At 35.1% G+C, this 26,222-nt stretch overlaps 1 protein-coding gene across 1 annotated transcript in view; it reads left to right on the top strand.

The window, feature by feature from the left end:
• Aff2 (ALF transcription elongation factor 2) overlaps positions 1–26,222 on the top strand; it is a 479,228-nt gene that overhangs the window by 164,640 nt on the left and 288,366 nt on the right. The window contains exon 3 of the mRNA XM_051179204.1: positions 3,180–4,034. Coding sequence (XP_051035161.1) covers positions 3,180–4,034 — 855 coding nt within the window. The remainder of the gene's footprint in view (positions 1–3,179; positions 4,035–26,222) is intronic.

Genomic DNA, 26,222 nt, shown 5'->3' with positions numbered 1-26,222 from the left:
CAAATTAGGCTAACACTGTTTTGAAAAGAATTTTGTTTTGATTTACTCATGCAGCAATTTAAATTTTTGAATAAAATTTTCTAACTCACTGCAAAGACACATGAGAGCTTGAGTCACTGTTTATGAACAATTGCAGCCTTTCAAAGTAAATGCCTATGAATCATCAATGTTTAAATACAGTTGCCCCCAAAATATGTAGGCAGGCACCAGTAATTTATACAGTTCTCTGATTAAAATGAATTAAATTCATGTTACTCATAAGTTAGCTCAATTAGCTGTTGTTTAATAGTGTGCCTTGTTTGAAGTTTTTGTAGTGAGAACAGCAAAATTTAACTGATTTCTCTATTATACAGGCATAAAATTTTATGGTAGAAAGTATTGCAATGTGTCAAAAATGTATACAAGTCAAGCATTCCTTGTAATCCAATACAGTAGGGAGATAATTTTAATAACAATGTATAATGTAGCATTCATCACATCTAATCTAAAAGAAGTATTTTATTTTGCAAAATTACTCACATCATCTTAAAATTATCTTTCAATAAACATGTTTTAGGGTAGGACATGGAAATGAGTAGGAAGCTACTCATTCATCATCCCTACTCATTTCAACTCTCCTCTTTTTTGAAAAAAAAATACATTTTTGTCTCACATAATATATCCTGACTATGATTTCTCCTCCCTCTAGTCTTCCCGGTTCCTCCTAATCAACTCTCCCATCTGGATCTACCCATTTTCTGTCTCTAATTAGAAAACAAACTGGCTTGAAGTGTTACTAATAATATAAAATAAAACAAAAATGATCACATCAGATTGGACAAAACAAAGAAAAGGAAAAGGGCCCAAGACAAGGTACAAGAAACAGAAACCCTTTGATTTGCAAACACAGGAATACCTTAAAAATACTAAAATTAGAATTCATAGTATATAGTATATACACAAAGGACTTATAGGGTGAAATGAGAGTAGGAATATATATATATATATATATATATTTGGCTCTAACCTAACCTTATGAGATGAGGAACCTCCTATGATACCTTCGAGTTTATTTTCTGTTGCCCATCTACTGGTAGGCATGCAGCCTACCCTTAAGAGTATTTGGTTCTCTATTGAGTCTTCTTAGAGTCTTCTTCAATTTACTAGGAAGATCTGTATGTCCCTCCTAGTACCTCACTCTATGATTGCATGAATTATAGCTTGGCTATGGGCTTAATAGCAAATATCCACATATAAGTGACTATATCCATTTACCTATTAATTTCATTACCTCGTTTTTTACGAGCTGATTAATACTCTATAAGGAGTAGGTTTTTCTTCCCCTGCTGGTCTGGTCCCGCCGCCGCGCCAGCCTCAATTAATGCACTGAGACTCTGTATTTGATATAAAGCTGTTGGCCAGGTACTAGTTTCTTATTGGCTAGCTCTGTCTTAAGTATTAACCCATTTCTGTTGATCTATGTATTTCCACATGGTCTCATCTTACCGGGGAATATGGCAGGCATCTCATCTCCCCAGTCTCTCCATCTTGACTCCTCCTTACTCCTTCCCCTTATCTCCTCATCTCCTAGTCCCGCCTATCTAGCTTTCCTATTGGCCAACAGTGATTTATTCATTAACCAGTATGAGAAACATATTTACAGAATAACATCTCCCATCAATACTCTATTGTGTAAATTTACTATATTTTCTTTATCCGTTCTTTTGTTGAGACATCTAGGTTTTTTTCAGATTCCTTGCTGTTATTGCTATTATGAATAGAGCAGCAATAAAAATGGTTGTGCAATTGTCTCTGTGGTTGCATAAAGCTTTTTTTGTTTTTGTTTTTGTTTTTTGTTTTTTGTTTTTTTTTTTTTTGTTTTTTGTTTTTTTTTGGTTATATGCCCAAGAGTATTATTGCTGAATCTTGAGGTAGATTAACTCCCATCTTTCTGAGGAACCACCACTTTTTTTCTATAATAGCTGTAAAAGTTTGCACTCCTACCAGGAATGGATGAATGTTCCCCTTACTCCACATCCTCACCAGAATAAGCTGTCACTTGTTTTATGTATCTTAGCTCTTTGGATAGGTATATAATGAACTTTCAAAATAGGTTCAAATTGGGTTTCCCAGATGGCTAAGGGCAGTGAACATTTCTAAAATTTCTTTGTTTCTTTTCATTTGAGATTCCTCCGTTGAGAGAATCCTATTTAGATCTGGTCCTCATTTTTTAATTAGGTTGTTTCCCTGATACATAGTTTTTTTTGTTGTTGTTGTTGTTTTTGTTTTTGTTTTTGTTGTTGTTGTTCCTTACACATTTTGGTTATTAGACCTTTATCATATGTATAGTTGGTAAAAATATTTTTCTATTCTTTAACCAGTTTATTTTGCTGTGCTGAATTTTTTGAGTTTCATGAAGTCGTGTTTGTTGTTGGTCTTCCTGTCTATACTAAGAGTATTCTATTCAGAAAGTATTTTCCTGTGCCAATGTCTTCAAGGCTATTCATCACTTTCCCTTCTATAAAATTCAGTGTATCTGCTTTTATGTTGAGGCCTTTGATCCACTTACGTGTTTTGTACAAGTCTAAATATGCATCTGTTGGATTCTTCTACATGTACTCACATACTTTGACTAACACCATTTATTGAAGATCATTTCTTTTTCCTGTGTATATTTCTGGCTTCTTTCTTTAAAAATCAGGTGTCCATAAGTATATGTATTTATGTCTGTGTCTTCAATGCAATTCCATTGGTCCATGTGCCACTTTTTGTGCCAATACCATGCTGTTTTTGTTACTATAACTCTGTAGTATAACTTGAAATCAGAGATTTGATACCTCTGAAAAGTCTTTTATAATTCAGTATTGCTTCAGCTATCTTGATTTTTTGTTTTGTTGTTGTTGTTGTCTTTACTGTGTTTGTTTTTTGTTTGTTTGTTCATTTTGTTTTGTTGTTTTGTGTCTCCATTTGAAGCTTAAAATTGTTCATTGAAGGTCTGTGAAGAATTGCATTGGAATCCAAAAACTCTTTTAATGTGATTTTTTTTTTCCTTACATAGCACATAAAATGTAAAATTATGTGATAGTATGGCAATGTTAAAAAAACTCTGCAAGTTAGTCTGTGTAAGGCATCTATTTGAAGCATTAATGTTAGGAATCAGACACCTATTCATCTTCTCCACCTTCTTTTTGTTATTTTAGACAAACAAAGGGGATGCTCTTGCTAACCGAGTCCAGAACACTCTTGGAAACTATGATGAAATGAAGGATCTACTAACTAACCATTCCAGTCAAAATCATCTGGTGGGCATCCCGAAGAATTCTGTGCCCCAAACTCCTATCAGCAAAAGTGAAGCAAGCTTTTATCCAGAACAAAAGAATCGAATAATCCCATCTCACCAGGAGAGTACCCACTGCTCAGCACCAATGCCCCCACCTTCAGTTGTGATACTGAATTCCACTCTAATACACAGCAACAGAAAATCAAAACCTGAATGGCCACGAGATAGTCACAACACTAGCCCTGGACAACCAAGCCAGGCCAGTAGTCAGCCAAACAAGATGCAGACATCCACACTAGATCCACCTCAAACCCGACTGGAAGACTTCTTTGTCTACCCAGCTGAGCAACCCCAAAATGGTACGGTTGATAAATCTAATCCATCTGCAAAGGAAGATAATGACAAGTCTGAAGAAGATACTTTCAAAGAAATATTTCAGTCTAATTCACCAGAAGAATCTGAATTTACAATGCAAGCTCCTGGGTCTCCCCTAGTTGCATCATCTTTATTGGCGCCCAGCAGTGGCCTTTCAGTCCCAACCTTCCCACAAGGGCTTTACTGCAAAACAAGCATGGGGCAACAAAAGCCAACTGCATATGTAAGGCCCATGGATGGACAGGACCAGGCAAATGACATTTCTCCAACACTTAAGCCTTCCATTGAATTTGAGAACAGCTTTGGAAACCTCTCTTTTGGATCACTGTTGGATGGGAAACCCAGTACAACCAGTTCAAAGACAAAACTGCCAAAGTTCACAATCCTACAAACAAGTGAAGTAAGTAGTTTTTAAAGTTTTATTTCATGGTTGGGCTTTCTATTCACTGTTAACTACTTATAAATAACTCATTTATCTTATTGCATTGTGTGCATGGGTCTCTTCAAGGTGACTTTGTTTCTTGATCTTGATAACCTATGACACATATGAGTATCACTGCAAGTACAGTTAAGTCTCCATAATTTGTACGGCTAAAATATCTGGTTGAGTGATTGAAATAGTGTAGTTATAAAATGATTTAGAAAATTATATTGTACTGAAGTTGTGTACAAAATCAAGCCATTCTCTAGAGTCAATACATTAACTATTGTCTTTGAAAGAAGAATGTACGTAGTCTAGGCAGGCATCAAATTCACAAAATATGAATGAATGAGCAAAGTCTCCTGATCTGAGTCTAACAAGTACAAATACACACCACTACACTCAGTGCCTAGCTCAGCACTTATTTAGTTAGTCTTCAGTGTGTTTACATAGGTATTCTTTGGCAAGGAATCAATGTTAATATTATCTTCCATATTCCACAGTCTTCCTTCTGGACCTACTTTCTTCCACAGATGTCTGCATAGCCATTTAATACTATATCCATGCTTTCTATAAAAGTGAAAGACAGTATTTCCAACTAAGTGCCGCTGTGTTTAAAATGTAAAAAACAAGTCCAGGGTGACCATAGCCTCTCACAACCAAATAGATAATGATTCTGACAGATCTTATGGAACTTAAGTAGAAGACACATATGAGACTGTCCCAGAGATACTCCTTATGTAAAGAGCTGTCCACTGCCCTTTCAAGCACATGATATCTAAGAGGCTACTTCCTTTAGGTTTGATTTCTAAAACTGGTAACTAGAAGCTTAAAAAAGACAGAGGATGAAAACATGTTACCATTCTTAATCAATCAGAGTTATAGGCCAAGAGTCTGGATTGATAGTCATTCTGAGTTAGTCCTGTTTAAATTATTGAAGTATGATCCAATAAGTCCTTAAGCATTTCTTCTTTTCTTCATTCACAGTAGATACGGTGATGGTGACTTTGCTGAATAATATAAACACAAAGTAAGAGAGGCCTAGGACAGTTAGTTATATTTTCTGGATTCACCTTTTGATATTGTCTCATTTTGAGGTGATTTGGTTTTTGTATTATAACTCATGAAGTCTTGTCAAGCTTGCACATGAGTGTGTCTTTTATCTGCCCCCACTTCTCTATACTTAGTGCCTTTGTCTGTAGATTGCTGTAACCTTTCATAACCAGCCTACTCACTCCTGCCTCATGCCTCTTCCGATCCATCCTCTCTGTACACAAAGTCAAACCCCTCTTTTGATTCTTCTTCACTGCATTGTCATTACTTTCAGAGAGAAGTCCAGTATTCTTAGTTCTGTGTCTGAGCCTCTTCACACTTTGACTTCACTTTTCCTTTCTGGAGAAAGGTCAACTGTTTGAAAAAAATCTTCCCAGTGATATGTGATTATATATTTTCTGCCTGCTTCTTCCTGTGTTCTATCATGTAGTCATCAAGGAATCTTAACCTTAATTTCTACTGTATGCCTTAATACTGTGTTTAATATAAAAATTAACATGGATATTCTCTAGAAGAAGAGGATGATAAGAGGAAATAGGAATGTCATTTGAACCTTCCTTTGTCATAGTATCTACTATTGTTCTCGCCTCATGTAGCAGTAGTACCAATCAGTACTGACCTTCAAGTCGCACTTTTCTATAAAGCAGTCTGCTATGCTGTTCCATAACTCATTAACAGAGATACTGGTCACTCTTCCAGTGAGTTCCATTCTGTTGTAATCCTCTCTTACACATTCACAAAATTGCTGACCTATTTTCAGAAATGGGTTCATGGTTTTTCCAATACACCAATAAGAGGTATACTTTCAAAGAGTATTGGAGTGAGCTGCCGTCTTCTCTGGATACGATTATCCAATGAGTTATGGTTCAAATTGACTTTGGTAGAGCTTTGTCTAGAAAATGGATCAGGTGCAACAAAGTCATGATAGGAGATCAGGGAAGAGAGTATTTATTTTAAAATAGAGGTCTTAAAGGATTTTAAACAGGGGGATAGTGAGGCTTAGGAACCTAAAGCCAAAGAGAAGAAACAGATTTGAAGGGCAATGTGAAAACCAAAAATAGGAGGAAAGAAATTGAGACATTAAAGAGCGCACCAAAGATCGTAGATGGATGTAGATCAGAATTTGGACGTAATTATAGACAGGGTGGAGCATTATGGAGTTTTGAAATTAATGGAATTTTGTGGCTAGAACTCTGACCAAGTCTGAAAATTCATCCTATTAAACCTCGATGCACTTTTCAAAAGCACTTAGCATTAGAATTCAGCTCCAGTGCACAGTGCCAAGAATTTCAGGCACTTGGTTCTGGGTCCCAAGTCAGCACAGTTATCTTTGATGGGTTGCAGTATTTCTTTGAATTATTACTCTGAAAGCTTCTCTACAGGGAAACCCAGTATTTCTGTAAGCATTTGTACTTCTTTCCCTGGCTCTAGTGACAGGAAGCTGACAGGTATTAGTGAAGTTTATTTGGTCAGGGAACAAGAAAAATTAAATGACAAGAAAACAGATACCACTCAAACACACACAAATTATCATATACTCAGAAGTTAAAAATTATTGTTAAATCATGCTATGCATTGTGTGTGTGTGTGTGTGTCCATGTTCATTTACGTCTATAATTACTGGATGACTTTTTATTTCTCATTCTTTCCTTCATCCTTATAATTTCTATACCGCAGGAAAATGATCAAAAGTCCAACCAACTTTATAAGAAAGGTCACATGTCCTAACATATAATTTAAGAAAATATTTTTTAAAATATTATGTTAATTTTTTTTTAACATTTCACACCACTAAAGAAGAATAATGCACTATGTAGTTGTATCCAGAAGAATTTTCTTGGAACTGAATCTGTAAACAGTAAACTCAGGGAAAACTGAAAGTTGTTTGCAAATTATGATTCCTTAAACATGAAATGGTTAATAAATAAAACTTATTAAATGATTCTATTACAAATGTTTGGTTTTATTGTTTGTTTTTATTTTTTGCATTATGTTGAAAATATGTTGGTGTGTAGCTTTGAATTTTGTTGAAATTTCATTTTCTTATTTGGTCTTGTTTCCAAGCAGAAGCCAGTGTCTCATATTAACTTTCTCAAATAACCTTTAAAAAGTATAGCACTAACATGGCATCCTAAAGATCATTCGCTTCACAGGCTCCTGTTGGCTGTGATTTAAGGTTAACCAAGGCTCCAATTGCTTCAGAACTGGGAGCCTTGTACAAAAGTTTAATGGAACTGATGTATTTTAATGCCTGGATAGTTTTCTCACCTAACTGTAAAACTTTGTTGACATTCATAATTCTACTTCCTTGTTTTATACCTTGTGCAGTGAGCATTGCAAGTGACCATTGTAAGTAAATCAGCTTTATTTATCATTTAGTGAATGGTAAACTCTCATCCATCTGTGAGTACTGTGGACAATACTCAAATCTTACCACTGATGGACTGGTTGTATCTGCTGTATGAAAATAAGATAGAAAATAAGATTGAAGATTAGAAGTTCAAAAACCTGCCAGTTTGCAACACATACTATGAGTTTCCTCTGGGTGTGCATTGCATGTTTGTTGTCTAACCTTATGGAAGTAAATAGGGATTCATCTTCAGCTATCAGTGGTCTAATATCTACCTTACAAGAAAGGAATAGATACACTTTGTATGGTCTTACACATTCAGGGAGTGAGAAAAGTCTTTCATCTTTAACATTTGTGCATAGATGTGTACAATCCAGAATTTTCTGAACACATACCTTGTTGGTTGATGTTTTATTCTTCTAACTGGCTCATTTTTATTGGTATTCACATTCATTTCCCCAAACACAACGTTTTTAGAGTTCACAAGAAGGATAATAAGAATACACTTGTGTTCTGAGTGAAGACAAAGATGAAAGGAGAGGATTCATTTAACATTACTATATTTCAACAATTAGAAAAGGTCTTCTGAGGAGAGTAGGTCTACACCATTCCTAAAATTTTGGGACTTATTTATAAGACATAGGTTTATAGGAATATCCGGGGAGAGTTTCACTAACAGTGATTAAGAGATAGATTTTAAATTACAAATTCAATAGATTTCAATTACAAATCTAGATGGCATGTCATATATATTCATGTTAGTAATAGATGGAGAGAATGAAATATAAAAAATGCTAGGCATATTTGGGAAAAAACATTTTCTTTTTTTTTCAATTTTATTTATTTATTATTTATTTTTATTTAATTTTATATAACAAAGTCCAATTAAATGAAAACAAACATTTATACACAACATTTGGGAATTTGGGCGTCGCTCTTTCCAAACTACTTCCTGCTGGTAAGGGGCGCTGTCTTGGGGGATTCGAAGAAGATTCAGATATCCTAGCTGCAGTCTGCAGGACCGCCTTGTCCAGCCGTTTGGAATGTAGGATCAGCCTGTACTCTGTTTCAGACGGTCTGGCGTGATCAAACCACATTAGTCTGGAAGGAATCCACATCTTTTCATTTTCTGTGGAAACAAAAATAGAAATACTAAGGGAAAAAACATTTTCTATAAAGTTTCATAAGATTAAAGTGAGGTAGGACTAAAAAGTACTATTTTTTATCTTGAATATATAGGCAGTGGAAGTCAGAATATGATTATATCCTAAACACTTCAGTTTCGCTGACTTCATGGATAATTAAGGAATTCTAAAGATGCTAATGTGAGCCCTTTTGTTGATTGTTCAATACAATATGGTTATCCTAGAAACCACATATATACCACCAACAAAAATGAACAGAATTTGTTGTGCTTAGGCTTTTGTGTACATACACACACACACACACAGAGAGAGAGAGAGAGAAAGAGAGAGAGAGAGAGAGAGAGAGAGAGAGAGAGAGAGAGAGAGAGAGAGAGAGGAGAGAGAGAGGTATGAGGTATGTAACAATATTGATCAAAGACAAAGAGAGTATCAACTTGAAAGTGAGTGCCTTGGGAAGGGGCTGAAGGAGGAAAGTGATATAAGTCTATTTTGATTTAAGGTGTATTTTATAAAAAGCTAATTTCACTTACAGTTCCTACAGTAAGTTCTTAACTCTCCAGTATTTGTTCTGTATTCCCTTATAAGAAACATTATCACAATTCTTCTTTTCTAAACTGTGACTCTTCCCCTGTGAGATGTCTCAAAGATCTTGCTATGATAAAACCAGAAAGCCTATTCCAATGTTTATGCCTACTCCTCTTCATTCCTCTCTTCATTTGCTTATTAGCACTAATTAAACGGTGGTATATAGAAACACTGACTTTAACACAGTTTTGGTTTACTGATTGTTCCCTTTTTTGTTTCTTCAAGTCCTGCCTTTTCTAACATGTATTATTTTCTCTCCAAAGACTGTATATAAGTAAGTTAGCCATAAACTTCCTGAAAAATTGTCAACCAAAAAACTTTCCATTTTCAAACCTAAAAGAAATTTCCCTTCCATTCATTGCTCTTGGCATTCTTCGTTTTCTTTTCTTTTATTTATTTATTCATTCATTCATTCATTTATTTATTTATTTATTTATTTATTTATTTATATTTAATTTTATATAACAAAGTCCAATTAAATGAAAACAAACATTTATACACAATATTTGGGAATTTGGGCGTCGTTCTTTCCAAACTACTTCCTGCTGGTAAGGGGCGTTGTCTTGGGGGATTCGAAGAAGATTCAGATATCCTAGCTGTAGTCTGTAGGGCTGTTTTGTCCAGCTGTTTTGAATGTAGGATCAGCTTGTACTCTGTTTCAGGCGGTCTGGCGTGATCAAACCACATTAGTCTGGAAGGAATCCACATCTTTTCATTTTCTGTGGAAACAAAAATAGAAATACTTTTCCCCAGTAACTTGTTCTTCAACTTAAATTTTGGAGTCAAAGCGTTTTTTTTGTTTTTTTTTTTTTAATTTATTATTTTACATGTCGATCCCAGTTCCCTCTCCCTCCCTCCCTCCCTCCCTCCCCTCCAGCCCTCCCTCCCTCCTTCCCTCCCTTTTGCCCTCTCTGCCCTCTCCCATGCACTCTAAACACCCTCCCCTCCCAACCCCCCACCACAATACCATATGTAGGGGAATGCCATCCAGTTGGGGTCATGTAGATCTGACAGGTCCTATGAAGTAAGGACTAGGGCTTCTCTCCTATCTTTAGAATAAGGCAGTTATCCCTCCATGGGGGATATGTTTGCAAAGTCCTTTTGTGCACCAGGGATACATCCTGGCTCCACTGTCTGAGGTCTCTTAGACTGCTCAGACCTTCTGGCTGAGACCCATATTCAGGGGGGTCCGAGTCAGTCCCCTGTTGGCTTCCCAGCTATCAGTCTAGTGGCCCTTAGCTCCTCCTTGTTCAGGTAAGCTGTCTCTATGTACTTCTACCGCATGGTCTTGTCCTCTCCATCTGCTTCTGGGTTCAAGTTCGACTCAGTGTTTATGTATGGGTGTTTGCTCCTGTTTTCAACAGGCATTAGTTGAGGACTCCATGGAGAAGTTAGTTGTTGATCTCACTCTCCGGGAAGAGCATTTATGATAGCCTTTCCACGGGAGCTGAGATTGTTAGTTGGGAGCTGTCTTGTAGTTCCCTCGACCTTTCTTTGTGTTCAACTTTATCTTCAAACCAATATTGGCTCCCTCTTTTATGTTCTCTCTCTCTGTCTCTGTCTCTGTCTCTGTCTCTCTCTCTCTTTCCTATTTTCCATTCCTAACCAGGCTCAATCCTCCTGGTCGCACATGCCTTCCTCTCCTCCCTCTCATTTTCTCCTACTTCTCTCTCCATTAGCTGTCCTCCCCCACTTTACCTGAGTCTGGGGGACTTGTCCCTTCCCAGTTCTGTGAGGGACTTTATATGAATCTCTTAGAATACAACTTGTATCCTAGTTCCTCTGGTGATGTGAATTATAGGCTGGTGATCATTTGATCTAGCTCCTCCTTGTTCAGGTAAGCTGTCTCTATGTGCTTCTGGCGCATGGTCTTGTCCTCTCCATCTGCTTCTGGGTTCTTAGTTCGACTCAGTGTTTATATATGGGTGTTTTCTCCTAATTCCCAGATAAGCCTATCTTTATTTTGTTTGTAAAGGGAGTTTAACAATTCCCTTCTCATTTTCCAAGATTATCCACATGAGGAAGAATGGTAGGAACATAGCCCTTCACACTCCTTTTTAACACCTATTATAATAATCTAGGAAGTACTAAGACTAGGTAAATGGTAGCAAATTCAGTATATTTGGGGAAGAATTGAAACTAAGCCTAGAACATTATTATATTTCAAGTTTTTAACATTAGATTTATAGTGCAAAATCTTCCATTCAAAAGCATTAATTTGTGAACTCATCAAATAGACTCTTAATTTTTTTGTTACCATCCACTAAAGTAATGGAGGACAAAGAACATCCCTTTTCATATTGTGTCTAAGAAAATATTTTGTTAGGTTCACTATATAGTAAAATGTTAATCCCTTGTTATATGTGTTCCAAATCATCCTGTTACCACTAGATTCACCAATTAGCTTAGTTTATTACTTTCTTAGATATCCATAAGAAGGATGGCCTTCATTATGTGTTAAAGAATAAGAAAAATCAACAGGTAGATAATCATATTGATTCTACTCAAATAGTAAATATAAAGGGCTCTAGAGATGAGTTGTAAAATTCTTTGTAGGTGCTGTAAGCCTGCTCCATATTTGTAGTTAAAGTGAAAGCAAATAATCTTTAATTAACCATTGTTTTTAAAATAGAGTATGTTTTGATTGCCAAATTGAGTTTATAGTATGGATTACAATAATAAAAGCTTATTGCTGTAATACAATGTCTCTTCTTGACCTAGTCCTAACAGGTTCTTAAATGATTATTATTTACTTCTCACTTACAAATAAACCAAGTCTATGGTTACTTGACTAAAATCACACAGAAGCTAGATCAACATAGTTGATCATGCTGGACCTGGAGCGTAGGTACAGACTGACATTTCTTTCATGGCATTTATTAGAAAGATATATGTATGTATGCATGTATGTATGTATATATGTATATGTTACATACATGTACATATATATTTTTTTTCTGAAAATTCTCTCTTTGGTAGCTCATATAGAGCATGGATATAATGAACTGAGCTCAGCTTAACTTAAAATTCCCTTTCTGGGTTCATATTTCAAAAGCCTGAGATCTAACATACCAAAGGAACAGGTTTTCTTGGGGTATTATAGATCACCATCACATGTTTTTCATTTATAAATATGTTAAGAAGTTGTGTTTTAGCCATATTCCTAAATGAGTAATATATGATACAACTTGTTAGGAGATATTTTATTGGTTCATAAGGTTTCTGAGTTTTTGTTACTTTGGTGGAATGACTTTATCAGTATACCCAAATAACACAGCTAATAACCAGGACTTCTATGGATGAAATTCAAGTATTATTAAGACAAAACTTAGGTGCAAATAAAAGGCTAATAAAATTTTTAAATGGAAACATGAAATTTGAGGGGGATAAGACTTCTCTCAAATGCTACAGCTCAACTACATTAATTTCACAAATTGTTTAACATATGTAGATGATAAGTACGCTTAGCAAGGAATGGGAAGGGTCCCCAACATTTTCATAATTATGTGAATATCACTATACAAAGAAATGGTGAAAAGTGATAGACTGTCTACTTTAGAAAGTCCCCGATACTTGGGTGGTATAGAATGAAATAGTTGGGAAAAAAAAAGTCTTTTTAGTTAAGGCTTTAAGGCTTTGATCTAAGGCTTTGAGTAATACAAGTGTTGGTGGAAAAAGAAAATTATGTCCTAACCACCTTAAATAGACTGTGTAAAGAACCTGCTTCCTATTATAGAAATGTATCATGGAAGCTCACTGATTCAAATGGGGGCCATAATGAAATTTTAAAGTTGTTACAATTTTATTGAAAACTTTAGTATTGGATGGCATATTCTATAGTTTCTGGGATTGCTATTCATGTGGTTACCACATGAATAATAATTTCTGAATATATGTAAAAAGATAGTTTTATCTTGAAGGTAAAATCATTCTTGGATATTTCTGTGTCATAATTTCTTGTATCCAAATAGGAATTCATGGAAACTTACTGGGGAGGTTAGTTTTCTCTGAAAAGTTCCAAGGGGACTTCCATGAAAACCTGCCCAAGAGGCTGACCAGAATTTTCTCCTTTATATTGAGTCATGTAGGTGGTCTTTGTGTGGCTATACTTATTAATTGGAATAAATGTAGCCTTCAAATTCTTAGTAAGTTAGAAGACTGTATGTTTCCTTCTCAATCAATGTTGGGAACAGAGAAGATGTCTAAGAGTGTCTGAAATACTTTAGAAATCTTTTTCAAATAAATTTTAAGCTAGGTCTTGAAGTAGGATGCATCATTTTCTTTATTCAGACCCAGAGTAAGTTAAAAATCGGTCTGATGATGCTGATGCTGGTAACTCATGATACAAAGCAATTTTTGAGAAGTTCTGAGAGAAAACAGCTGGAAGAATGAAAATATTTTGTCAGTTCTTGGTAATAAGTGAGGATGTTAATCCATTAATAGGTATCAGATTGAAGCTTGGCCAATATTGTTTTTAAAAGGAATTGTCATGAGAATGGGAAGAAGGGAGTCAAAAATTAGTAAGCTGTTGAAATGTGCCAGGAGAGAAATGATAGCAAATTCAACTAGGACCAACTCTGAGATAGACTTTTAAGATTGGTTCAATTAGACTAAATAGGTAATTAGATGGGATACCAAGAGCAAGCCAGAGAGATCTAAGGTGATTTTGTGGTTACACAAACAGGGGTGGTAGTGCTATTACCCAAGACTCTTTTTTTGATACACCTATCTTCACCAAATAGGAAAATACCTCATTCTAACCCTTTTATAACCATGTCATCATGGTTTCATAGGACTTAATGTTATATTAATGATTACACAGGTTTTCTTGCATAAAACTATGTGCAAAAATCATATTTTGTGTACCAGTTATGGTTTTATTCCCTACAAAATTAATTTTTTATGTGCCACCGACAGACTAATAACTTACCTCACATTGATTTTATAGTAATTTACAAACATCAGGAATTATGCTGGCTAATTCTTTAAAAGTCATGGGAATGGAGGTTTTCAGTTGTAGTGATTTTTGTGTCCTTTCCTATTGTTTTTCTTGTCTTTCTCTCCTTTATACTAAAGCTATCTTCAAGTGGTACAGGCTAAGAATGAAGTATTGGAATAACATTACACTCAACACACCTAATGCAGAATTGAGGGAGAATTCATATTTTTGGAATTTAGTGGAGTTAGTATAGAGTTATTTCTCTTTGTATAAATTGATATCTCAAATAGTGTATTAGCTCTTCTCCTTTGATATATTCTGTATATATATATATATATATATATATATATATATATATATGATCATTGAATTTCAGCTAAGGGCAATGGATATTTTTGTAATAAAAGCTTCAAAAAGATTATAATTATGTGTATAATATTTTTGGAGTACATATTTTTGGGTTGTCATTGTGATTTTCTAATATGGAAAAATTAATCATTATGTGCTTGCTCAATTTTCTTAATCCACTCCTTTGTGTAGGTGTTCAATGTTATCTTTGCCTATATATGTTCTTATTTTTATTGTTTATGACTGTACTTATACTATTTTTATTTCATATATATTCTTTTTATTTAAATTTAAAACAATCTTATTTTACATATTAATCCCAGTTCCCTCTCTCTCCTGTCCTCCTACTCCGGACACCAAACCCCCATTCCACCTCCTATCCACTCCTCAGGGAGGGTGAGACCTCACCCTGGGGGAACATCAAAGTCTGTCACATCACTTGGGGCAGGGCCTAGGGCCTCCACTATATTTCTAAGCTGAGAGAGTATCCCTCCATAGAGAATGGGCTCCAAAAGGCCCGTTCCTGCACCAGGGATCTAGGGATAAATACTGGTTCCACTACTAGAGGCTCCATAGACTACTCAGCCCCCGCCAACTTATACCCACATTCAGGGGGCCTGATTCAGTCTTATGCCGGTTCCTCAGCTGACAGACAGGGGTCTGTGACCTCCCACTTGGTCGAGTCAGCTGTTTGTGTGGGTTTCCCCAGCATGGTCTTGACCCCTTAGCTCATCACTCCTCCCTGTCTGCAACTGGATTCCAGGAGGTCGGACAGTGATTGGTTGTGAATCTCTGCCTCTGCTTCTATCAGCTACTGGATGAAGGCTCCAGGATGGCATTTAACATAGTCATCAATCTCAATATAGGGGAAGGGCATTTAAGGTAGCCTCTTCACTATTGCTTAGATTATTAGTTGGGGGTCACCCTTGTAGATCCCTGGTTATTACCCTAGTGCTAGATTTCTCATTAAGCCCATATTGGCTACCTCAAACTAAATTTCCTTGCAGTTTTTCTCTGTTCTTCCCACAACTCGATCTTCCTGCTCCCTTATGTTGTCTTCCCTACTCTCCTTCTCCCCTCCTTTCTCCTGCCTCCCTTCCCTCCCCACTAATGCTCCCAGTTTACTCAGGAGATCTTGTTTCTCCTTCTTGGAGGTCCATGTATGTCTCTCTTAGGGTCGACTTTCTTAGGTAGACCTTGTTTCCTAGCTTCTCTGGGGTTGTGAATTTTAGGCTGGTTATCCTATGGTCTACGTATAATATCCATTTATGAGTGAGCACATACCTATGGTTTTCTTTCTGTGTCTGGGTTACCTCACTAAGGGTGGTTTCTTCTAGTTCCATTCATTTCCCTGTGAATTTCAGGATTACATTGTGTTTTTATGCTGAGTAGTATTCCATTGTGTAAATGTACCACATTTTCTCCATCCATTCTTTGGTTGAGGGGCATGTAGGTTCCTTCCAGGTTTTGAATATTACAAATAGTGATGCTATGAACATAGTTGAACAGATGTTCATGTTTTATGAATGTGCATCTTTTGTTAATATGCCTAAGAGTGGAACTGCTGGATCTTGTAGTAGGCTGATTTCCATTTTCCAGAGGAACTGCCCTACTGATTTCCAAAGTAACTGTACAAGTTTGCACTCCCACCAGAGTGGAAGAGTTTTTCTCTTTTTCCACATCCTCGCCAGTCAGCATAAACTCTCACTGGTGTTTTTTTGTTTGGTTGTTTGTTTATTTATTTGTTTTTTAGTCATTCAGACAAATGTAAGATGGTATCTCAGAGTTTTGATTTGTATTTCCCTGATAGCTAAGGATGTTGAGCAAATTCTTAGGTGCCTTTCAGCCATTTTTTATTCCTCTATTGAGAATTCTCTGTTTAATTCTGTACCCCATGTTTTAATTGGACTATTTGGTGTTTTATGACTAGCTTCCTGAGTTCTTTGTATATTTTGGAGATCAGCCCTCTGTCAAGTGTGGGCTTAGTGAAGATCTTTTCCAATTATGTGGCTGCCCTTTTGTCTTGTTGACTGTGTCCTTTGTCTTACAGTAGCTTCTCAGTTTCAGGAAGTCCCATTTATTAATTTTCAATCTCAGTATCTGTGCTACTGGTGCTATGTTCAGGAAGCGGTCTTCTGTGCCAATTGTACAATGGTATACTTCCCACTTTCTCTTCTATGTGGTTAAGTGTGGTGAATGCCTTACACCACACACACACACACAAACACTGTTGGAGAGAGAGCTGCTATGTTCTTTATGTCAATCCTGTGAGCATTGATTCATATCTGGAACAGAGTTCATCAAAACTCAAGTCAATATTTTTATGCCTCAAATAGTATTACTTTGGAACATTATAAAACAGATTACATTGGGAAAAATTAATAAAAATTAATTGTGTTTATGAGGTTTGATTATAACATATTATAACATGACTCAATATGTGATTTACATAGGTAGGTAAATATACTTGTAATTCATATAATCATATACACATAAAGGTGTGATTCCTGTTGATATAATGACAACCCAATAGTAATGTCAACTAAATGTTAAAGTGGTACAAGTGGGAAAGTTGTAACTAATGGGTGTTTAAAATTACATCTCCATAAATCAAGAGAATATGATACTGGACATAGAAATAACTTTTTCATTTTTACTGCTATGATGCCATTCAGGTTTTGAATCCCTGTTTAATTTATAAAGCATTATTTATTCCTACAATTAATTTTAACTTTCTTGGCAGTATTCATTAATTACCCTCATATTTTAAATGAGATAAAGTTTCCCTGTGAACATGCTTTTCAAGGAATATTAATATTTATTTTCAATTGTACTTTTAGTTATTCCTTTACATAGCATTTGAAAGAAAATCTTGAAAGAAAGCCAATGACAGAGTAACATTCCAGATAAACAGACTGCATTCTTAGGGTTAAGAATATGACATCCTGAAGTATTGAGTCATTCATAATGCACAATGAAAGGCTTTTATAGCCCACGAATACCAATCTATACTCATTTCCATGAGAACATCTCTGAATACTGTCTCTTAGACTAGTTCTCGTAATATTTCATAATTATCTGTCACCTTTTTTCCTGTATATGTAAAACCATGGTTGTGTGTTATTCAACTACAAGGTTATCACTTTCATTCACTACAGGAGCATATCTGTAAATTCTGAGTATCATTTATGTGGCATCTGATTTCAATTATCTCAACAGGTGATTATTTCCTTACATATATACATTAAGGCGAAACTAGTTTATAACATACTAAGAACAATAATTCTGTGATAAAATTGGATATTAGTGGATGAACTTGTTCTTTCATAATCTCCAAGCACATCTGATAAACATCCCAATAGATTTTACTGTGGTTTATATTGATTTACCAATGAATTGCTGAAGATTTGTGTTGGGCCTACCATTTGGGTGGTAGAGGAAGCAAGATAAATTTAAGGCCAGCCTTGGCAACATGAAACTCTGTTTTAAAGAAGCACAGTAATTTTTTAAATGGGTTTTTAGGAATATGCATATAGAGGAACATACACATGCACATACCCATACACAAACACATATAACAACAGGGTTGTAGTGGATGACATATAGTGCAGTTGTTATGCAAACTGGAAATGCAGGTAGCTTTATAAACATGGTATTTGGTGAGGAAACTAAAGGAGGGCAACAGTAGGTGGTTAGCTTTAAAAGCAAATTATTCAGTTGGTCATTATGCAGGTGACAGATTGGCTTTGTATACTGTGAATATGTTGATTCCTAAGCTTTAAAAGTATGTAATCCCAATTTTAAGAAAAGTGGTGGAATTAGTGCTCATTATATACACAAAGCCTTCCATTGAGCTTTTTATTGCTTTGTAGTTATTTTCTCCAAAATAAGCTGTGTAATGATTTGAATACAGTTAATGCACTTACACCATGTGGGCTAAGCTTTTTCTTGACATCTAAAGTCCTTTGAATGAAAAGTGCCAAAGGCCCCCCACTGCCATGGGCCACTGTCAAGTGTCATGTGAACCTCAGTCTCCTGAACTTCAAGAGAAATAAAAGACTGTCAGACCAGCCTGCACCTGAGACAGTGGCAAAATGCATTACCTGGCAAGTAGCAAGGAGGTCTTGTCAGAAATAAGACAACCAGTAGGTTTTTGATTCATAGGGAAAAAATGGATGGGTAGATGCATATGTGGATGGTTAAGCAAGACTAATGATATAGCAAGATTAAAACCAAAATATACTTAATTATTGAAGAAAGGAATCTCTTTTGAAAGAACATAATACTTGTAATTTGCTGTATCAAATGTTAACATTCTATATTGTATAATATACTTTTAAGAAGCTTCTTAAACTGTTATTGAAGTGAGATGTTTCTGTCTTGCTTTTGCTTAAGAAATTTCTAAATTCTGGTGATTTGGATAAGTAGAAATTCTCAAATATTGTGTATTTGTAGACTGTATCAGAAAAGAGTGAGTGATTCATAAGAACTGGTAAATTGTACAATTCACATTTTCATTATTAGAGGAATAAATTATCTAGAGACTCAAGAGTAAAGGAGTTTATGTAATTGACTAAACTGCCTTCCTGGTGAGCTAGTGGGGAAAGTAACATAATTTATTACCATCTTACTATTCTAGGTTTGTAGTTATTGAGTCTTGTGGTACTCATTTAGTGAATAACTTACATCTATTCTACAAGCCTAGTACATCTCAGCTACATCAGGAGGAGAAATAATCCCTGATTTTACTTTCATTTTTAAATGTTATGAGGAAATCTACTAGGGTTCTAGATGTGCAAGTGCTGTGCAAATTGTAAATTGTCTTGTAAATGTATGTCCTCCAGACATTTTTACCTGTTCAATCAGATTTGCATATATGTTCTTTGAACATGAATGAGTCATTTTCTATGGCATTCAGCTACTAAAGTCATTGACATTTGAAGTTAAATCATCATGGTCTTGTGAACTAGGAATCTTGGAGTAATACTGGGTTGCTGTTATAGTAATTTGAGTTTAACATTGGTATTATGTGAGAGGCATGATTTTAAGGACATGGCATGTGTCCAAGGCCTATTTTTCTCCTCTCTGTTGAAGGATTACTTATAGATTTTAACTGTATTATTCCCCAAATAGGCTGTCCTTCACATAACACACTCTTTCTCTTAACAAGCACTGAACCAAAATGCTTTGCCCTGTCTTGGTCAAGGTGGAGACTGCACTGCTTTTTAGCACTAGGATACTTTGCTTGGTATATCTCTCTTCTCAAAGCAACGAATTTTGTGATGTGGAAAGCTACTTAGAACAAATATATTACCCAGCAGAACCTTGCTTTCTTTTTGACTTTTCACCATCCAAATGAATTTGTTTCTAGGCATACCTATTTCCTTAGAAGTTAGTATGGGAAGGCCTATGCTGACATGTTAAATGACATAGGTATGCGAGCAATTTAAATAAGAAAGACAATAAAAGATGTGAGGGGATCATCATTGAAGAGGAAACTAGGCAGCATTTTTAATAAGAGTTTGATCATTATGGTTATAAAATAATAGTATTATCAGGCTTCACTAATCAGAATGATTCTCATTAAGAAATAGGCTTTTAAAATTTGTCTTTTTTTTTTTTTTTTTTTTTTTTTTTTTTTTTTGTATTTATCAAGTCCCAGCAAAATTTTAATTCTGGAGAAAGCTTTTAGTTGATCTTTAACTTTGTGTCTTCCGTTTCAAATTGCAACTATTCATACAATATTATGTAGAATCCCAAAGAGTTTTGCAAGGTGATATCACATACTTCTTTAAAATGGCATTAAAGGGATATGTTGCTATTTTGACAGATTAAGGAATCATGCATAAATTGATGACCAGAGATCACACCTATAACCTGGGCCCTCTATATTTAAAGCACAAATTCCTGTAACCACTCAAAATAGCTGTCAGCCACTTTAACCAAGAGGGTAAAGCTGTTAGCTACCATATCTGATGACATTAGTTTGATCCATGAAACTCTCATCGTGGAAGGAGCAAAATGATCCCTGCATGCTGCCCTGTGACCTCCATTCACACATCTCAGCATGTTTGCATGCACAAATGCACATGCATTAACATACAAAATGCACAAAGTCACATACAAAAATAAGTAAAAAATAAATATAATAAAAATAGCTCTTGACCACTTTGAACAGACATATATCTGCCCCTCTATACTACATACATTCATCTATAAAAGTTAGGACAGACTACAAAGTTTTAAAGTGAACCCCAGAGTGGAAACATCAGTGTACAAAATAAGTACTTGGTAAGATAAACAGAAAGGCACTTGCTATTATTTTGGTGAAATATAAATGTAGTCATTATGGCTAACAATATAGAATGTAAGGCAAATTTCAGTTCTCTCACCTAAAGCTACAAGGTGGAAGAAAAAAAATACATTGTTAATGCATTTGTGTATTGTTGAAAAAGAAGCTCAAGATGGATATGTCTTCATTTTGGTTAACATTATCATATTTTAACCTTGGTCTTATTACAATCAATACTTCCATGGGCATTATCTATATTAAATGTTAAAAGAACAAATTTGTTCTGACAGTTGGAAAACAATATATACTTGTCGAAAGCTTCTCTTAGATATAAGAAAAGATTGAAATAATTTAGAATATCCAACTAGATATATCAGAATATTGACATTTCTGTAAGCACATAATAAAAATTTACTGTGTTAAAACACAAATTACAGCTGGGCATTGGTGTCACATGCGTTTAATCCCAGCACTCAGGAGCAGAGGCAGGCAGGTCTGTGAGTTTGAGGCCTGGTCTACAGAGCAAGTTCCAAGACAGGTTCCAAAACAATATAGAGAAACCCTGTCTTGAAAAACAAAAACAAGCAAACAAAAATGCCCCACAAATTAGAATTGAAAACTAATGTGGGACAATTTAGCCTGTATCACAGTCCTAGGCAGTGACAAGTGTTCTGTTAGGCTCCCTGTCTAGCTCAGGTCTTAGTATTTCCACCTGGGGGAGGGGAAAGGAAAAGAGGATAAAGGAACAGTGGCTTTGGACAAATATAATTTTATAATTAGAGTTGTATAATTCCTATATTATTTAAAGAAAATCAGAAATATTTTCAACATATGTATGCCCATTTCATAGCAACAATTATGTAAAGCTAAATGAATACAGGGCTATATATGGTATTTCAATACAGACTTCAAGGACTTCTCTTCAAATTACATGAATTAGCATGAATAATGATTTTGGCTAATCTATGATCATGACACTTTGAATACAGGACAAGCTATTCAGTATTAGAGATATCATATAAAAGGATTAAATTCTAGAATATGTAAGTAAGTCTTATTAGAGAAATAACAACTCTTCTTTACATAAGGAACATTATGGGCTTTGGAAACTAATTTTCATGGTTGTTAAATATCTCCCTCCTAACCATCTATCATCACATGATCCATTTTTAAAAGTACAAATAAATTTAACTCTTTTGTAAACTTTCAGTACTTTGAAATAAAATGCACACAAGCAAATGTTTTTTTAAATTCTCACAAGCACAAACTAATTTTCTATGACCACACCAGGAGATTTGAAGCCAAAAGGCAATTGAGATAGAATTCCATAGTTTGTTAGTGGTGAAGATTATGAAATTTCTGACTTTTAATAAAATCTAAGTGACTCTGAGAAACTAATAAAAATTATAATAATTTATTGGACATCTGTAATGACATATATTCTGATGAGTTCTTGACAATTTCATATGTATTTGGAGAATTTCAGAAGTCATAGGGTATTATGTTTTATTTTTAAATCCCTTTCATTTTATTAGAAAAATCTTTAAAAATAAGATGAGAATACATAACCAAGTAAGTAAGCAGAATACCCCTGTCCAATGGAGAACTGGGAATCTGTGCAACTTAGAGTTCCTTTTGTCTGTTTGTCTTCATAGAGACACTTAGAAATAATGTTTTACTATGTTTCAATTGGGATGAGCAGTGGAATATCTTGCCAGTATTTAGATGTGTAGATGTCTATGTTTGTTGTTGTAATGTAACAGCATTTATGTAGGAACAGGGGGCAAGTAAATATAAGTATCCATTCTAATGTCCTATGATTTACATGTTTAAAAACAGACCAAATAAGATCATATTTCAGGAGGAACTGTTCCCATGTTTGGCCAAGACTAAGTATTACAGCCAGTAATTTGGTCCACTTTGATATATTTAAAATATTTAGATGCTTTCAAAAGCAAACTTTTTGGATTGTAAATAGCTGAAGTTTTCACATGGAGGTGTCTTTGTTTCTTTATTTTTAATGAGAGTCATTCAGATTCAAATCAACATGTTGATTTGGCAGCACCAGAAAATTTAGCAGCACTTTTCATACTAGACAAATGTTGAAAGGCATATTTCCAAATATCATTTAACTGATGATATTTAGTGTTTTCTACATATTTTAGTTTGCTCCTTAAGATGATATTGGTACTTAGATAAGAGATCATTATCCTTAAGCCTTTGGTTTCCCTTCTGTTTAGTTCTTCTTTAAAACCAGAAGCTTGTGTCTCTCTGACTTCCTGGTATCATTCTAAACAGCATTTCCTCTTCATGACACAACTGGAGATGGTAGGGAGTTGTATGCCACCTGTTTATTAGGTACTGGTTTTCAACTATTTGAAGAGGCTAAAGAATATTCACTGTAAAGAATTTGGTCTCATTCTTCTCTCCCCATGCTCTCTGTTTGTCTCCTTTTAATTTTTTATGCACCTACTATGTGCTGGGTCTGTGTATAGCAGAATGCATTCTAGATATTTTTCTTCTCTTTCATTTTCTTTTTTTCTTTTTCTTTGCTTTCTTTTTCCCCTCGTTTCTTTCTTTTTTTTTTTTTTCATGCTCTCAAAGGAACAGAACAGTTGATCAAACTACTTGTTTCAGAATCCTAGTGTCACTTTCTTTATTTCCTCACCATCTTTTTGCACCTATTTTTCTTGCTTCTGGTCTCTCCCAAACCAATCCTCACCCTGCACCTGCATTTTTGATGTTACAACCAGGGACTGTTGTTTTTATTCCTACCATTTTCTAGAGAAAGAAGCCATATGTCTTGCAATCTTTTTTCACATGTCCCTTACAATGGTTCCTAGTTCCTCCCACCATTCTCACATCTGGTGCTTTCCAGATGTATGAAATGAGTCAATGTTTGCTCTCATCACTTGTCTCACTTTATGCTTCACATTTTCCAGTGAAATTTATCAAGTGAGGACACTGCTTCTGTTTTTCTGCCATTTGTGATCTGTCCTCAACTGAAGCATGCCTCACATTTGATTTTAATTGCCTGTTAGTCATTTTTCTGCAATAAATAGAAACTCTGTGAGGGCAGCAAGTATAGATAAGTTTATTTTCTGTTATATCCCTCATACCTTTCTATCAAAAATATTAGCATTTATGTACAATCCCAATGCATACAACTGTAATATTTCTTGCTCTATTAATTTCCTAGACTAGTCTTAACAATGTAGTATAAGTTCATACCTTTCAGTGCTTCAAACTGAATTTAAGCCTATCCTGAAGGTTTCATTTCACCTGAATTACATTTTAAAGATTTATTTCAAAAACCAGTTGTATCCTGAGTAGTTTATGGGTTTTATTTTTGAACATAGGTTATTTGTAGACATACAATTCAACTACAAGCCTTGCTTTTCAGATACTTACAGTCTAGTAGACCACTTTGTAGTGAGATAGTCGGAGGGAGAGCCGGGAGAAGCTCTCTGGCTTCCTTCCACAGGTCACTTCCACCCATGGCTCCACCCCCAATGGGTGTGGTCAGTGGCACAGAAGGACTATCTCACTACACCACTTCCTACTCAACACTTTTTTTTATTTACCTTGTACACATAGGAATGTTTGCAGTACAATCTTAACAATAGCCATGAAGATAGTCACAGAATCTACAGACATTTACAGATCACCATGGAGCAATAAACTTTTTTTCTATTTCATGGATTCAACTGGCCTGCTTCCTCCAGCAACAATGCCAATAGTGTGTTCTGAGTTCCAGAGGAGAATAGATATCCTTTGTTAATGTCAGTTTTTCTATCAGATCTAAGACATGTTCTTTATTCTCAGAAACAAAACATATCTTAATAGATTTAATGTGTGACTATTACCAGAATACTATATTTATGTGGTAAGTTTATTCAAAAATATAAATTATCAATAGTCAGCTCTGTTCCTGGTATGTTGGGTTCACCATCAGTGGTTATAGTCTCTAAACTCATTTACCCTCCCTCCTTCTCTCTCCCTCTCTGCATGTATGTGCATGTATGAAAACCTACAAAATCCCATACTAATGTGCAACATAACACTAAAATACTTTGTGTCAAATGAATTAGGCTTTGTTTTTAATCTAGGCTTCAAAACTGTTCTATATTAAAATTTCCAGAGAATTGTTTAAGGCTCATTATATGCAAAGTATACCTTTCCTATTTTGTGAATAAGACAAACAAGGTCTTTAAGGAGGTAATTATGATCAAATGAAGACATTTGGGCAGACCCTAGTTTTTCCTCACCATTTTCCTCCATATTGGCTGCACACGTGAGTTGGATCATTACACATTTTCAACTGATCTGGTGTTATGCTTATTTATGGCCTCCAAGATAAAGCCATTTAAAGAAAGATTTCATGATTTTCTGTATGTACACATAATATTACATCCTTCAGACATGTGAGCCTCAAAGTCCATTAGGTCTTACTTGCTAAGGGAAAGGGAGTCATTAGATTGCCTAGAAATATATCAATGTTTTGAATACTTCTGAATTCATTTGGTCATCTTATCATTAGTAATAAATTTAGATCAGATTCTTGTCAGTTTATTCTTACTATCCCTTGAAAACAAGCAGAAGAAGAATGGTGGTTTAAAAGAATGAAATGCCCAAAGAAAGTTTTGCAGTTGGCTATGGCTAGCCTCCCTGTGATCTCTTATAATGAAAGTACTATTAGCTAAAGATGACCTTAATGTAAGATGTGTGTAGACTGGACACTGATATCTTTAAATTGAAGGGAACATGTGGTTTGTATCAACTTGTGAGGTAGAAGATATAGGAAGAGGAAGTGCAGTTCATAAAGCTCCATAACTACTAAAAATAAAACTTTTGTGTATTTTCATTCTACAAATAACACATTGGTGTTACTATACCCAAATCAACTGTATTTTGTTCTAATGGTTGATGCTTTAGCTAGAGAAAGATAAATGCACATTTTGTATATGTATTTCTATTATCAATTATAATAAATTTGCTTAGGAAAATAATAGTTATGGTCATTGTTTTGTGAATTCATTGCTTTTTAATTTGAAAATATAGCATCTGTTTTGAACCATGAAATAGAAGCTCCATAAATCACAATTTTGATGGATGCCATCTAATATGTCTACTTAATTTTCTATACACTTTGTTTTACTTTCACCATTTTATCTTTGCACATGATCTACTCAGAACCTAATAAATACAAAACTGCATGCCACTGCAGGCAGGATACCAAATATGGCTGAGAAATTGACACTCCAGAAGAACTCATGTACATAGAATCTGAAGACAGTCTTGATAAATAACAATACCATCTGACAGCAAATAATCAATGCCGGAAATTTGGACCACAACAGCTTGTTTGCTCTCTACACTGTCATGGTTGACTGGTTTTTCTCATCACCCTTTGTTAAAATCATTTCAGAATTAATTGGCGTTCATTAACGAAAGT

The sequence above is a fragment of the Phodopus roborovskii genome, unplaced genomic scaffold (genome assembly GCF_943737965.1).
Source record: "Phodopus roborovskii unplaced genomic scaffold, PHOROB, whole genome shotgun sequence".
NCBI lineage: Eukaryota > Metazoa > Chordata > Mammalia > Rodentia > Cricetidae > Phodopus > Phodopus roborovskii.
The sequence above is the reverse complement of the archived record's forward strand: the minus strand, read 5'-3'. Positions and strand labels throughout refer to the sequence as shown.